The sequence below is a fragment of the Scyliorhinus canicula genome, chromosome 1 (assembly GCF_902713615.1).
Source record: "Scyliorhinus canicula chromosome 1, sScyCan1.1, whole genome shotgun sequence".
Classification (NCBI taxonomy): domain Eukaryota; kingdom Metazoa; phylum Chordata; class Chondrichthyes; order Carcharhiniformes; family Scyliorhinidae; genus Scyliorhinus; species Scyliorhinus canicula.
In genome coordinates, this window is record NC_052146.1 from 302,344,959 (window position 1) to 302,360,931 (window position 15,973).

General features: G+C 47.5%; 1 protein-coding gene across 8 annotated transcripts in view; it reads left to right on the forward strand.

The window, feature by feature from the left end:
• Positions 1–15,973, forward strand: part of adgrg6 (adhesion G protein-coupled receptor G6) — a 138,108-nt gene that overhangs the window by 52,995 nt on the left and 69,140 nt on the right. For 4 of the 8 annotated variants that reach the window (XM_038816609.1, XM_038816618.1, XM_038816673.1 and 1 more), the window contains 4 exons: positions 381–449; positions 7,234–7,299; positions 11,142–11,195; positions 13,193–13,240. In XM_038816609.1, the coding sequence (XP_038672537.1) occupies positions 381–449; positions 7,234–7,299; positions 11,142–11,195; positions 13,193–13,240 (237 nt within the window). The remainder of the gene's footprint in view (positions 1–380; positions 450–7,233; positions 7,300–11,141; positions 11,196–13,192; positions 13,241–15,973) is intronic. The other 4 variants (XM_038816624.1, XM_038816632.1, XM_038816641.1 and 1 more) reach the window with 4 other exon arrangements.

Below are 15,973 nucleotides of genomic sequence, written 5' to 3' on the forward strand. Positions count from 1 at the left end.
GGGGTGCAGGTTAGGTTGATCTAAGATTAGGATAAATGGTCGGCACAACATCGTGGGCTGAAGGGCCTGGCCTGTACTGTGCTGTACTGTTCTATGTTCTACTCTAGCCGTTGCAAATTAATTATTTGGAAGTGTTTAATATGGAGCAGTAGATGAACAAATGTGCACGTACACTCATGCGTGCGCACACATAAGTACTAACACATATGTACACATATATATGTGCAGAGATACACATGTGCATGCACATGCATGCAAACACACATATGCAACATGCACACATATATATGCGCGCATGCACACACACACACAACAGACTGCTGTCTCTGACACAATGGTAAAGATTTCTTAACTAATGTGCATTTCTCTCGTCTTTACAGCCACTGCATTGTTTACCCAGACGACCATCCGACCCACCTACTGTTCTACCCCAGGTTCTGGATGTCAAGGTAGGGCCAAGAGCAATGTTGCCTGCAGTTTTGGTGTGAGACAAACTGGCCATCATGGACTGTACTGTTTTTTTTTAATAAAGTCATTAACTTTTAATGGGGCCGATTGTCAGCTGGCCCCCACTCCTCCTCAGTTTAGCAAGTTCGCCCAATGAATAGTTCCGCCTTGTTGATCAAAAGAATAAATGTTGGCCAAAGCCTCCACTTCTGGATGTCCCCCGGCAGCCCCTGCTCAAAAGGACGTCCCATCTGAAGGCAAATAGCTCAGGGCTGACTATGAGCTGTACCCATGACCTTCTGACCTGCTTCCTTTAGTTCTGCCTGAACACTGAGAGTCACTGTGACCTGGGTTTGGTAACTTAAATGGTCGTTCTCGGATTTAGCTCATTTCCTGGTCCTCCGACAGTTCAGTTGATACTTTGTGGGCAGGATCCCCAGGAGAATGGGAGGGGGGGATTGAGATAGAGAGAGAGAGAGGGAGAATTTTCTCTCCATTTTCCTGAATCATAAGCCTCCGAAAAAGTCTTTCGATCCACTTGATTGCAAAGCTGGTCTCTCAAAAATTTCTTCAGTTGTTTTAATGGACACGATGTTGACATTTTTTTCCTCACCTTTTATTCTTGGCACTTTCTGACTCTAGTGCTTGTGCTTACTTACATAGAAGCAGGTTTTTCGAAGAGTCCAGAAATTCCAATTATTTCCCAAGTGAAAACAAACATAATCAGTTCCTTTTTTTTCCACAATGGGCTCTTGGGAAAGAGTATTTCACATCAGAAAATGTTGGGAGGGGAGTCCGGAATGGCTTTTAGAACAGCAATTAATCAAAAATTCCACAGAACCCAAGGGCAAAAAGGGAGGCCATTCAGGCCTTCACAGCCGTGCCAGCTCATTGACGGAGCTACAAGTGCATTTGAGGAAGAAAAGTGTAAAGAGGAAATACAAAGATATATGAAGTACATAGCCGTCTCAGAGAACTGTCCACTCCGCAATGCTTTAAGATTCCATGGGTTTTATTCCCAGTGCGACCAACTCTATTTCACAAATAAATTGATGGGGCAAATTTAATCTCACTGCTTTTATCAATTTTTATTTAGGTGATGCGATTGGCCAAATCATATGCCCACAAACCTCAACTGGATATTAAAATTAGGTGCATTTTGTTCAATTCTGAGGGATCATCTGACTGGGACAGAGATCACCTGGTATAGGGACGGCACAGCAGCACAGTGGTTAGCACCTTTGATTCACAGCACCAGGGACCCGAGTTCGATTCCCAGCTTGGGTCAGTGTCTGCACGTTCTCCCCGTGTCTGCGTGGGTTTCCTCCCACAAGTCTCGAAAGACGTGCTTGTTGAGTGAATTGGACATTCGGAATTCTCCCTCAGTGTACCCGAACAGGTGCCGGAATGTGGCGACGCAGACATGAGGAGAATGTGCAGACTCTGCGCGGACAGTGACCCAAGCCAGGTATCGAACCGGGTCCCTGGCGCTGCAAAGCAAAGGTGCTAACCACTATGCTACCCTACCGCCCCTATACCAGGTGATCTCTGTGCAAGCCAGAAACAGCCCAGCCTGAAGGGAATTCAGCGAATCGGAATCCACCTCATGAGCCAGCGGCCTATTCCTCAGAGTCCATTACTCCCTGTGATCTGACCTTGGACAACTGAAAATTGTAACCCCTGGTGCTTCCTAACCTATTTGCCTGCACGCGTGAGGCTCCAAAAACATTGAAGCATCTCAACGCTATCGAGAACAAATCAGTTCGCTCGAGCGGCACTCCATTCATCACCTTAAACACTCAACTCCCTCCACCACTGGCAAACTGTGGCAGCTGTCTGCACCATCTACAAGATGCACTGCAGCAACTCGCCAAGGCTCCTTGACCAGCGTCTTCCAAAATGCGTGACCTCTACCACCGAGAAGGACAATGGCTGCAAACGTGTGTTTCTTCACTGCTGCTGGATTAAAAGCCTTGGACTGCTTTGCTCATAGCACTGTGGGTGTACCTATGCCTGGTAGACTCCAGCAGTTCAAGATGGTTGCTCACCAACAGCTTCTCAATGGCAATTAGGGATGGGCAGCAGATGTTGGCATCAATTGCCAGCTTCGCTCAGATCCTATGAACAAATAAAAAAAAAAATATATGTTTCGAACAAACAAGTAAAAAAGCCAACTGCTTTCGGCCACCTAAAAAATAAATGAATCTTGTTATATACATGAATGAGCGACCCACAGTCTGTTTTAGGTCCCATTGTTATTCAGACTGAGGGGAGCTGACCTGGCCAACTTCACTCAGGATTCTGAAGTGATGGAATCACTGACAATGGGAGTTTAGTTTGAGGCATGGCAAGTTGCCTGATGCACGCACCTGTTACTAAAGCACATGAGTCGGCTATGGAGGCACCGTTAAACCCAGGCCACAGGCAGACTCAATATTGGACAGTGTCGGATACGCGGGCTGTACCCAATTTCCGCACCAGCCAGAATTCTTTCAGGAGTTTGGGGCAGGAGGGTGGGGAGGAAGAGCAGCAAGTTCAAAATGAAAACAAGTTGGCCAAACTTTAGCGACTCTCTCACAATCACCTGCCTTCCCTGTGCCTGAGCAGCCTTCCTGGCGAATAACACGGGGCTGACATTGTTCATGAGTTCAAACCCTCGCCTCTTTATGTTGTGGCTGCTGGACTGTTTTCCCTTTGCCCCCATTTATGTGAGGGCATCGTGCGAGCACACGTTGTCAGGCAGCCACTTTGCAGCCTTATTGTGCGCGAATAATCAATGGTTTGATTTGGACAACATGTCCAAAGCAGGTGTAAAACATGCTGCTGTGCAGAGAGACCTGGGTGTGCTAGTGCATGAGTCGCAAAAAGTTGGTTTACAGGTGCAACAGGTGATTAAGAAGGCAAATGGAATTTTGTCCTTCATTGCTAGAGGGATGGAGTTTAAGACTAGGGAGATTATGCTGCAATTGTATAAGGTGTTAGTGAGGCCACACCTGGAGTATTGTGTTCAGGTTTGGTCTCCTTACTTGAGAATGGACGTACTGGCGCTGGAGGGTGTGCAGAGGAGATTCACTAGGTTAATCCCAGAGTTGAGTGGGTTGGATTACGAGGAGAGGTTGAGTAGACTGGGACTGTACTCGTTGGAATTCGAGGGGGGATCTTATAAAATCATATAAAATTATGAAGGGAATAGATAGATAGGATAGGAATAGATAGATAGGATAGATGCGGGCAGGTTGTTTCCACTGGCGGGTGAAAGCAGAACTAGGGGGCATAGCCTCAAAATAAGGGGAAGTAGATTTAGGACTGAGTTTAGGAGGAACTTCTTCACCCAAAGGGTTGTGAACCTAGGGAATTCCTTGCCCAGTGAAGCAGTTGAGGCTCCTTTATTAAATGTTTTTAAGATAAAGATAGGTAGTTTTTTGAAGAATAAAGGGATTAAGGGTTATGGTGTTTGGGTCGGAAAGTGGAGCTGAGTCCAAAAAAGATCAGCCATGATCTCATTGAATGGTGGAGCAGGCTTGAGGGGCCAGATGGCCTACTCCTGCTCCTAGTTCTTATGTTCTTATGTCAGGGGAGGGTGCCGAGCTCAGCAGGCTATTTAGTCAACATGATCATGGGGTTTGTTGGCTTTCTGTCACCATTATGCTGCAGCAGAAAAGCTGGACCGTGAACTATGCAGGCTGCCGGAGGAATTGGTTTTGAAAAGAAAGCATCTGTCCAACCAGGGTAGTTGTGTGTCATTCGCTGTTGGTGTGGGTCCCTCTTGAAATTCTGTTTAATTGTCACTCTTGCCATGCATCCCTCATCCATTGCTGGGATTTGGCTAGCAGCCATACTAAAAAAACAGAAAACCTGGATCACTGGAAGCTTGCCAGAACCTTAAATCACTCGCTGCTGATTGCTGTCAGCTCCTGCGAGACATGTCCAAGGCTCCTGCGGGGCCTCCCCTTTAGATTGAGTTAAAAGGTAACTCTCGGGGTCTCAGAGATCCTGGTAGAGATCTTTGCCCATTTGCAGTGGCACTGCCTTGCAAATTGACCCCATAAAAAACAGCACTCATTCCACCCTCTAGTTTATTAAACCATCCCAAGGCTTTTCACAGGAGTGTTCACAAACAGGGTTTGAAACCTGGTCACGTAAGGATATCTTTGAGCAAATGACCAAACACTTGGTCAAGAGGTGGGTTTTAAGGACTGTCTTAAAGGAGAGAGAGAGATAGAAAGATTTAGCGGAGGGATTTCCAGAACTTTGGGGCCAGGCAGATGAAGACTCAGCTGCTTATCATATGGAAGGATTCACGTGGGGGTGCTCTGGAGGCTGGAGTTTGAAGGACAGTAGATATCTCGGAGGGTTGTGGAGCTGAGGGATTACAGAGATAGGGAGGGGAAAGGCCAAGGAGATATTGAGAAGTTTTGAATTGGGCCCACTACATTTTACTCGATTTTCTTTTTGCAAAAATACACTTTATTTGTAAAACATTTGAAAGAACATTACAAACATTTCAAAAAGGCCATCACACAAAGTGCAATAATATTCAGGTTTTCTACATACATCGTGTTGCTCTCTGAGGTGCTGCCATACAGTCAAAGAAACATTACAGACATTTCAAAATGGTCATTACAAATGGTGCAAAGGTATTTAAGTTGCTCACACACATCAAGTTGCACTCTGACGTGCTCCAATGCAATTGCTTTTTTAAATATAAATTCAGTGTGACAATTCATTTTTTTCCAATTAAGGGGCAATTTAGCGTGGCCAATCCACCTAACCTGCACATCTTTGGGTGGTGGGGGTGAGACCCCCGCAAACACGGGAAGAATGTGCAAACTCCACACGGAGAGTGACCCAAGGCCGGGATTGAACCTGGCATCACTGCGCTGTGAGGCAGCAGTGCTAACCGTGCCACCCAACTTCAATACAATTGTGATACATGTAATATTGACTGTCTACATTACATTTTGCCAGATGTGTTAAATACTACCAGCATGTGACAGTGACGCTGTGCTCCAGTTCACTTATGGAGCTGAAGTTTATTTTTAATTTGTTCATGGGATGTGGGTGTCGCTGACTGTGCCAGCATTTATTGTCCATCCCCCAATTGCCCTTGAAGGTGCAGTTGAAATGAAAATGAAAATGAAAATCGCTTATTGTCACAAGTAGGCTTCAATGAAGTTACTGTGAAAAGCCCCTAGTCGCCACATCCCGGCGCCTGTTCGGGGAGGCTGGAACGGGAATTGAACCGTGCTGCTGGCCTGCCTTGGTCTGCTTTAAAAGCCGGCGATTTAGCCCAGTGTGCTAAACCAGCCCCTTAATAGTCAAGCACATTGAACTGGAGTCACATTGTAGGCCAGACCAGGTAAGGACGGCAGATTTCCTTCCCTCAAGAACACTAGTGAACCAGATGGGTTTTTATAACAATCGACAGTGGTTTGAATGGTCACTTTTAATTCCAGCTTTTTTATTGAATTCCAATTTCAACATGTGGGATTTCAAGTGGTGGGATTTGAACCTGGGACCCCCAGACCGTTACCCTGGGTCACTGGATTACTAGTCCAGCGACAATACCACTATGTCACCGCCTCCCTCCGTTGCTGTAACATCATGCACCTTTACATGCGTGATGTGGCCTGGAGCGATGGATCGTGGTTGTAGAGGATCCAATGTTCTTTCCATCACACGGCTGGCCAGGAATCTAACCCGTTCATGCCGCCAGTTACTGGAAGGATTTGCAGATCGATGCGCAACCTATTTGCCTGAATGTACCTTCCTTGAGCGTCAAGACCTTGAGTGGGACTTGAATCCAGGGATTTCTGGCTTAGAGACAGGGACACAATTGACTGCACCACAAGACCTCCCCACTATGTGATAAACGAGGTTAAAACAGAAATAAACAATTGAAGGGATCTGACTCAAACTGTTGCTATGGTGACTATAAATGTTTTTCTTGCATCAATGGCAAGGCTGGCATTTATTGTCCATCCTGAGGTGCTGTTTGAGGAGATGTTGGGGGGGGGGGGGTTGCTGCCTTCTTGAGCAGTGTGATACAATCCATTTAGCCATTTTAGGGTGGCAGTTAAGAGACAAATGTTAGCTTGGGACTGGAGTCAGATATCGGTCAAACGGGGGAAGGGGGGCAGGACATTACCTTTGGCGGAGCCAGCGAGAGTGGGAAAGAATGAATGTGGATGGGAGGAACAATAACTGGAGGTTGGTTGGACCCCACATGCGGTGCCCTCAGCCACTCCATGTGATAGCGGGTTCCACAGCTAATAGTGTGGGACTGGTGGCCCAGGGGTAAAGTTCAAACCCTGACCTGATAATTGATTTCAACTGATATTATGTACTATAAGCCTGGAAATATGTCATATTGTTTTAACAACCCCATTGGTTCATTCACGTCCTGTAAGAGCGCTTTTTCAAACAGTGCATTGCAAAACTTTAAATCCACCTCAGATGCCGGTTTTAGTGTTGTACTTAAGAGTTGGCAGCATCATCACTACAATACTCCCTGAGTACAGTGCTAAAGTGTCAGCTTAGACAATGTGCTCAAGTGTCCAGTGTGGGAGATGAATACAAAACCTTCCAGACTCAGAGGGGGGACTGTCACCAGTGAGCCAAGACTGTCACGAGTCTATTGCATTGGCAAACTCCACGATCTTTGCATAAAGTGTGAAAACCCGCGGGCAAGGGAGTTATCGTTCTTTTTAACCTGTGTGTGATGACTCGGCTCCACCTGAAATAACCCGCAGTTATCTGCATGTTTCTTCCTTGTTTTGTTGCCAGTGACCCACATCAGCACTAGCACCACTAACATGCATGGCACTAACAGCCCTGAGCCCTTCACGTACGGTAAGCAAAGTGTGTTTTGATGATTCTGTTCTTATTTCGCTATATTTCCAATGAACAGTTATGATGTGCGCAACTGCAATAGAGAAAGCCGACACAAGGATTTTGCGGTGTAATTATAGCCTCCCACCAGTGGTGGTGTTGCAGCTCTTCTACTGGGAGAAGGTCAATCACAGTGTAACATGTTTACATAGATAATTCTTTTGGTAAATGTGTGCAAAGCTATTAATGGCAGAAATGGCTGTGACAAAGCAGGTGTTGAAAATTAAGATTAATTTGTAATTGACCATGTTGGAATGGTCTCTGGCAGAAAGAAAATATTAAATCCAACCATTTGGTGGTATATTCTGAAATACTGTTTGCCATATGATACGATAAAGTATAGTCTGGTATATTGTGGCATATTATGGATCGGCATGGTGTTGTATGGGATTGCAAGTCTGTGGTGTAATATATGCAAGTATAGCATGTTGAAATATATACATATGTTAGGCTGACATGGATTAGATGGGCCAAGTGGCCTCCATCTGTGCCACCATGACAGTATGACTTTACACTTTGCTCAAACAAATAGACATTCTTCTTTCGAAGCTGTTCATCTTGTAACCATCAGGAGAATTCACAAGGAGATACCAATGTCAGGTACAATCACATATTTCTACATTTCAGAATAGCAGGAGGAGGCCATTCGGTCCATTGAGTCTGTACCGGCTCTCTAGATGCGCACCATGACTTGGTGCCATTCCCCCTCCCACTGCACACTGTTTCTATTCAAGTAACCATATAAAGCCATCCTGAATGCCTCGATCGAACCTGCCTCCACCACACTTCCAGACCCGAACCCCTCGCTGTGTGAAGGCGTTTTCTTTCCCACATCTGGGGCGCGATTCTCCGAGCCCAGCGCTGGGCCGGAGAATCGCCACAACCGCGCCACGACGCCCCGACTCTGGCGCGCGATTCTCAGAGGTGTGGAGAATCGGCGCCATTTGCGCCGGCGCGTTTGATGCGGCGCCGGCCGCTGGAATCGGCGGGGTCGCCGATTCTCCGGCCCGGATGGGCCGAGCGGCCGCGTGGAAAAAGCAGAGCTCCGCCGGCGCCGTTCACCCCTGGCCGCTGCCGGCGGGAACGCTGCGCGAAGGGTCGGGGGGCGGCCTGTGGGGCGGGAAAAAGCGCTCCTTCACCGGTGGGCGGGGGGGTGGGGAGCCTCTGATTGGGTCTGGCCCGCAATCGGGGTCCACCAATTGGCGGGCCGGCCTCTTCCCCCCCCCGGGCCTACTTTGTTGCACGGCCGGCCCCTGAACACCCACGGCCTGTTGTGTAGGGGCCGGCGCGCTGAAGATGTCCCCCGCGCATGCGCAGGTTGGCGCGGCCCAACTGCGCATGCGGGGCTTGGCGGGCGTCGGGAAGGGAGGCTGGAGCGGCGTGAACAGCTCCAGCGCCGTGCTGGCCCCCTGTGCGGGACAGAATCGATCGTCCCCGTGTCCGTTTCGCGTTCACAATGGCGCAAACACTTAGTCTCCATTTCGGGGATCGCCCCCCCACGTTTGCTTCTTTTGTAAATCGCTTTTAAATCTGTGCCCTCTCATTCTTGATCCTTTTTTGAGTGGGAACAGTTTCTCCCCATCTTCTGTATCAAATCTCTCCCCTCCAAGGAGAACAGTCCCAACCTCTCCAATCTACCCTCGTAGCTGAAGTTTCACAACCCTGGAACCATTCTTGTAAACCTCTTCTGCACTCTATCCAATGTGTTCACATCCTTCCTGTAGTCTGGTGCCCTGAGCTGGACAGCAATCAGCACTCACTCTCATACGGTGTGAATATGTTTATAGAATAGTTTTATGGCTGAGGGAAGAGACGATTACAGAGGAGCGAATGTTCCCAGTCACGGAGAATTAAATCCCCTTAAATTGATGTCAGGTCAAAATCTTGACACCAACCTGCCCTCTTCCTTGCAACTGGTGGAAAATCACTTAAGACAATTAAAAATGGAATTCGGAGAACCTTTAATCCGGATCCAAGGTCCCAGCCGAGGCATCCTCTATCCCGACATGTCCACATCTTGCCAGTGTCACTGAGGGAAGTACACGGTGTGAAACTGACAGGTTGGGAAGCCTTTTATCACGGCACTGAAGCGCCCCAGTCTTGGCCAGATGAGAGGCTGCTTTTCAATGCACTTCTCCTCTTGGAGCACGCTGTCACCACTGGACAGATGCTTACCAACTTCTTGGAGGGCAGGCCACCTGTCTGGAACTACACTCACTTTCAGCTTCACTTCTCTGCATCCGACCTTCACCACAGCATGTTCGTGGGCGGCACGGTAGCACAGTGGTTAGCATTGTTGCTTCACAGCTCCAGGGTCCCAGGTTCGATTCCCGGCTTGGATCACTGTCTGTGTGGCGTCTGCACATTCTCCCCGTGTGTGCGTGGGTTTCCTCCGGGTGCTCCGGTTCGCTCCCACAAGTCCCGAAAGACGTGCACGTTAGGTAGATTGGCCACGCTAAATTGCACCTCAGTGTCCAAAATGTTAGGTGGAGTTGCTGGGTTCGGGTGATAGGGTGGAGGTACAATGCTCTTTCAGGGGCAGGTGTAGACTCGATGGGCCGAATGGCCTCCTTCTGCACTGTAAATTTACCATCTAGCTGACAGTGGCTATTCACGTCATCGGAGATGAACTGCCCTGGATGGAAAACCCTTTAACCTCAATTGCCTCTGTGCCAAAATTAAACTAACCGCCAGAAATATACATAAGATCGCAAGAAATAGGAGCAGGAGTGGGCCATTCGGCCCATTGAGCCTGATCTGCCCTTCAATAGGATCATAGCTGATCAGTTGAATGAATTTGTCAGATTTGTGAGGAGTTTATAGGATTACGGACAAAAATCGGGAATGTGGAGTTAAACAGAACTTCTCTTTCAAAGAGCCAGCACAGACATAGCAGACTGAACAGCCTCTTTCTGTGCTGTAAGCTCTACGATTGAATGATTCTAACGGATCTTTTCAGGCCCGGAAGACAGGTCAAATTAAGCAAGTCTATCTCTTTACTGCGATACCACCGGCGTTGGTGAGTGTTCTGCCTTGGTAGAATGAGGGGAGCGATTCTTTCCACTTGGCTTCAGAGTTCCCCACAATGAGTAGGGACGGGCCCAGATGGTCAAGCCATGCTGCTAATCTGCAGGGTTTTATCCAGTGAAAAACTCCAGGAGCACGAGCCGCCGGGAATTCTGGAAGCCCTGTCCCTTTCCACCTAACCTCTCTGGATTTAACTAAGAGAGGCATGTCCCCTACAGGGAGGGAAAAACAACCTCTTATTACAGACAAACAGAAATGCTGGACGTGGGGACTTCAGGGCCATTGCCTTTGGAGACTGTTGAAGACGTTAAGAAACCTCCATACATTTCAAACACTTTAAAGAATGGAATCATAAGATTTTGAGCTGGTGGTTCTGTTTCCCATTATTGTTCATCAGAGTAGTTCATGCATTTTTGTTAATCACTTGGTGAATGTCCTGTTCCATGAATTGTTCCATGTTTCGTGCTGCCTGTCCCTGTGTGTGACAGTGCGCAAGATCATGAGTCAAAGGTCAATATCGGACTGTCTCGCAAGCTGGCAACAGCTAACCACTGTACACATACACACACACCATTGATATTTATTGAATAAATATCATCTTCACAAGAGACGTCATCTTCACACATCATTTTACTCACTGCAAAATGGCCGTACGGATGCGCAGTGACCGTTCTTCGCTCCATGGCCCAACGGGTCTGAGAATTGGTGTTAAATGTACAGAGTTCTTTTTTTTTAAGCCATGTGATCAATATCTTGCATTTGCTTACATCACAAAGGCCTTCCATTCACAGACTTCACAACGCAAGGAAGCAGAGAACCTACAGAATCGAGTAAGTCACTGGACTTTGAAATTTTGATGACTGTAAAGAGATGAAAATGTGTAGAATAAATAGAATAAATGTATAATCACAACTTGGAGAGACTAGCCACAAAGCTGCCTCGCAAGTCAGGTGCAGTGCGCATCCCAGTCCTGTAAAAATAACTTCCACTTATATCGTGCCTTTCATGAACTCAATGAAGCACCTTACAGTCAATGTCTTCACTACTGTAATCAAGTAAAAGTAAAGTTGCCATAGTCCCGGATGACCATAGGCCGCTTTCCTCTTTGAGGGGGGGAGCTGACTGGCGCTGATTTAACCTGAGGGTCACCACACCTCAGGCGAGGGGCAAGGTTGAGATGGCTGGGCCTACATGGGTCTGCTCAGCCGGTACGAGTATCGAACCCGCGCTGCTGGCCTTGCTCTGCATCACAAACCAGCTGTCCAGCCAGCTGAGCTAAATCAGCCCCCACCACTGTACTATATGAAACGTGGCAACCAATTTATACCCAGCAAACTCCTGCAAACAGTATCGTCTTGATGACCAGGTAATCTGGCATAGTGGTGCTGGCTCAAATAATGGCCAGGATGCCAAGGATAACATTTCCGCTCCTCTTCATGAGATCATGAGATCTTTTCTGTTCACCTGACAGGGAAAACAGAGACTCAGTTTAATGTCTCTTCCAAAAGATAGCGCCTCCCACAGAGCAGCGCACCATCAGTACTACACTGGAGCCTTTGCTTAGATTTTGTGTTGAAGTGTCTGAGAAGGGTCTTGAACACAACCTTTTACCACAGCTGTAAGAGTGATGTACCATCAACTGAACGCGAGACGAGCTGCTGAACAAAAGTATGGCTTTAATCTACTACATGTTAGCCCTGCGGTCGATTACAGTAGAAGGACGACCGCCGGGAGTACTGGGTATTTATACCCCGCCCTGGAGGCGGGGTTAACTCAGCCTCTCGACCAATCAGGGAGTCGTCACATGACTGGTCTCAACCAACCGGTTGAGAGGCACATGACCGACTAGGGCCAATGGTAAGCCGGTGTTCTGCACCAATGGCAGGCAGCTATGCTAATCATACCACCACAAAGAGTGCTACCAACTGAGCCACGGATGACACTAACAAGAGCCTATCATGCCTCAGGATCAATTATTAAGTCTTCCAAGGGAATGGGGGAGGAAGCAGAGAATTTTAGCCGTTAAAATAGCTCCTCAGGGAATCTGAAACAAAAGGGAAAATGCTGGAAAATCTCAGCAAGTCTGGCAGCATCTGTAGGGAGACAAAAGAGCCAACGTTTCGAGTCCGATGGCTCTTTGTCAAAGCTTTGACAAAGAGCCATCGGACTTGAAACGTTAGCGCTTTTCTCTCCCTACAGATGCTGCCAGACTTGCTGAGATTTTCCAGCATTTTCCCTTTCGTTTCAGATTCCAGCATCCGCAGTAATTTTCTTTTTATCCTCAGGGAATATACCTGGGAGATTCCGGTCTCTGGGGCAGATTTGCCAGTCCGAATGTCTGTCTGATGTTGGCTCAGAGTGCTCAGGGGTACGGCTGATGATTGGCCATCCGGCATATCGATAGGACAAGGAGAGGGAGAGGTACATTGGAGGGGCTGGAATTTCTTCCTGTTGTTTACCAGGAAACCAGTGTCCGAATGAGTAACGCAGTCCCAGCCATGAGCAGAAGGAAGCATCTCAATGACACTTGCTGCTAAGGTACGGGCTTTTACCTGGTTAAACCCTTGCGGTTAACCCATGCGTCCACTCCTGGGTTCCATTGGCCTATCTGCTGCCAACCCCCAAAGACCTCTGAAGAAGTGGGGAGTTCATTGGGAAGAGAGTGTGCAAGCGGATGTTCTACATTGGTGGACTTCCCAATAGTTTGGCTCAGTAGCCAGTAGCGGTGAGTGATTTCCGCCAGAGACCAGTGGCTGGCAAACCAAAGGAAAAATAAGGATGGTGGATTCTGAAGACTGAACGGGTAACTGGTGTTTTTACTCTTCAGCCTTGCAAACCACTACACTCTTCCAAAATGAAGCCCCAAGCAGTGAAGGTAGGGAGGCAATGTCATAAAGCTCTTCAGTAGTGATGGTGTAGCTGGGTGCAGCACTAACGGAGCTGTGAGAATGATGCTACTAGGGCCGGGGAGAGTGTTAATGATTCAGCCTGAAAGGAGATCAAACACATGTTTAAAAGGGCAATGTTCTCACAAACAAAAGTGGTCAATCTTTTGTAATGCAGCGAGTTCAAAGAATTTTTTTAAAAATTGGTGCACACGGTGCTTTATATTTCCTGGCTCTTTGCGCAGTCATGATTTAAAAAAATATATAAGTAATTTTCTGAATCATTTCCACAAACGGTTGCCCCTTTAAACAGGTTGTGTGCTCCCTTGTAACACGTAAGCTGATGCTATAGAAATGCAGCCTGACTGAATGGACGCTAGTGATGGTGCTAAGGGGAAATGGTGGCATGGGTGATGGTGGCGGCCGTATGGTTACAGTAGCGGTAATCATGGTGGTGGTCAGTTTGTGTTACAGTAACAGCGGCCATCTTGTTGCCCTGACGATGGAGGCCGTGAGCTCCATTGCCAACCTCCTAATTTCGAACTTCTTCACAAGGGAAACGTAAGCAATGGAGGTTGAAGGCAGGCGCCTCGCACCCTGGTGCAGCTCATGCAATGCATGATGGTCAGTGAGCTATCGCCAGGATTGTGCGACAGTGGCGCATCATTTGTTTTTCTGCTCTTAGGACGGTTAAACAGTGAATTAAGAACAGTGAAAGACAGGACTTGCATTTCCACGGCAGATTTTCTAGTCCCAAACTGGCAGATGGGGTGATCCCACCAAAACTTCATTATCTTCGGTGGGACCAGAATATTCCGCCTGGAAGTGGGATGAAAAATCCCATCTGCAGTGTCTTATACGATCTTGCGGTGACCCAAAGTGCTTTGCAGTTAAGTACGTTTGAAACATGGTCGCTGCCAGTATGTGGCAGCCCATTTGCTTCCAGCAAGCTCCCACAAACAGCAATGTAGCAATCTGTTTTTCTGATGTTGGTTGAGGTTTAAATATGAGCCAGAACGCAAGGGGAACTCAACTGCTCTTCTTCAAAATAATCCTACGCTATCTTTCGCAATTACTTGCGGCAGCAGACAGGGTCATAGTCTTAACAACACCAGGAGGTGGTGGCATTGGAGGCAGTTCAGACACGGGTGCTCTGGTTTCCTCCCACAGCCCACATTAAACAAGACTGATGCTGGGGATGAAAGGGTTGACGTATGAGGAGAAATTAAACAGTTTGGACGTATATTCGCTGGAGTGTAGAAGGATAACGGGGGGGTCAGATCAAGGTATATAAAATACTAAAAGGGATTGATAAAGTAAACTTGAAATGAAAAAATTGAAATGAAAATCGCTTATTGTCACAAGTAGACTTCAATGAAGTTACTGTGAAAAGCCCCTAGTTGCCACATTCCGGCACCTGTTCGGCGAGGCTGTTACGGGAACTTGGACCAAATAATCCCCCTTGTGGGGCAATCTAGAATGACAGCTCACAGATATAGATTGAGAGATGGTGGATTTTAATAATAATAGTAATAATGATCATTATCGTCACAAGTAGGCTTACATTAACACTGCAATGAAGTCACTGTGAAAAGCCCCTAGTTACCACATTCCGGCGCCTGTTCGGATGCACAGAGGGAGAATTCAGACGTTCCAAATTACCTAACAGCGCGTCTTTCGGGACTTGTGGAAGGAAACCGGAGCACCTGAAGGAAACGCACCGCAGACATGAGGAGAACATGCAGACTCCGCACAGACTGTGACCCAAGCCGGGAATCGACCCTGGGACCCTGGCCCTATGAAGCAACAGTGCTAACCGCTGTGTACCGTGCCGTCCATAATTCAAATGGCCTTGCCTGGGTTCAATTCCCGACCTGGGTCACTGTCTGTGCGGAGTCTGCACGTTCTCCCCGTGTCTGCCTGGGTTTCTTCCGGGTGCTCCGGTTTCCTCCCACAGTCCAAAGATGTGCAGGTTAGGTGGATTGGTCATGCTAAATTGCCCCTCACTGTCTGAGAATATGCAGGTTAGGTTACAGGGTTATGGGATAGGGTGCAGGACTGGGGTGTTGGGCTGACTTGATGAGCTCCTACTGTGCTGTAGGAATTCTATGATTCCATGAATCCTAGCCGCTCTCTTCCTTTGAGATCTGACTGCTGATGAATTAACCTGAGGGTCACCACACCTCAGGCGAGCGGCAAGGTTGAGACGGTTTTCATGGATAACCACAGCTGCTGTGGGAATTGAACCTGCGCTGTCGGCATTGCTCCACGCCATGGACCAGCTGTCCAGCCAACTGAGCTAACTATCCTCCTGAGGGGGGGGGGGGGGGGGGGGGGGGGGGGTGGAAGAAGTAGACATTAAATTAAAAACAGAAAATGATGGAAAGACTGGCAGCAGCTGTAGAGAGAAAAACACAGATAGCATTTCAAATCCATATGATTCTTCCTCATTAGGCGTTGAATGTTGTTTCTGATGTTTGTGGTCTGCATGCCCAATAGGCGTCCATTGCTTCTCACTAATTAGCCGCAAAGCCCCCGAGGCATCCATTGGATGATAATACAGAAACACAGATTCACATATGGTTTGATACATTCAACAACAGCTTAATTGATGTGCTCGATATAATGCTCCCTTAAACCTGCTGTGAAAATTGTTTCAATAATTGGAATGGAAAGATGGGAGAAAAGAGAAAGAATGATTCACGTTTTCTTCCACTTCAAAA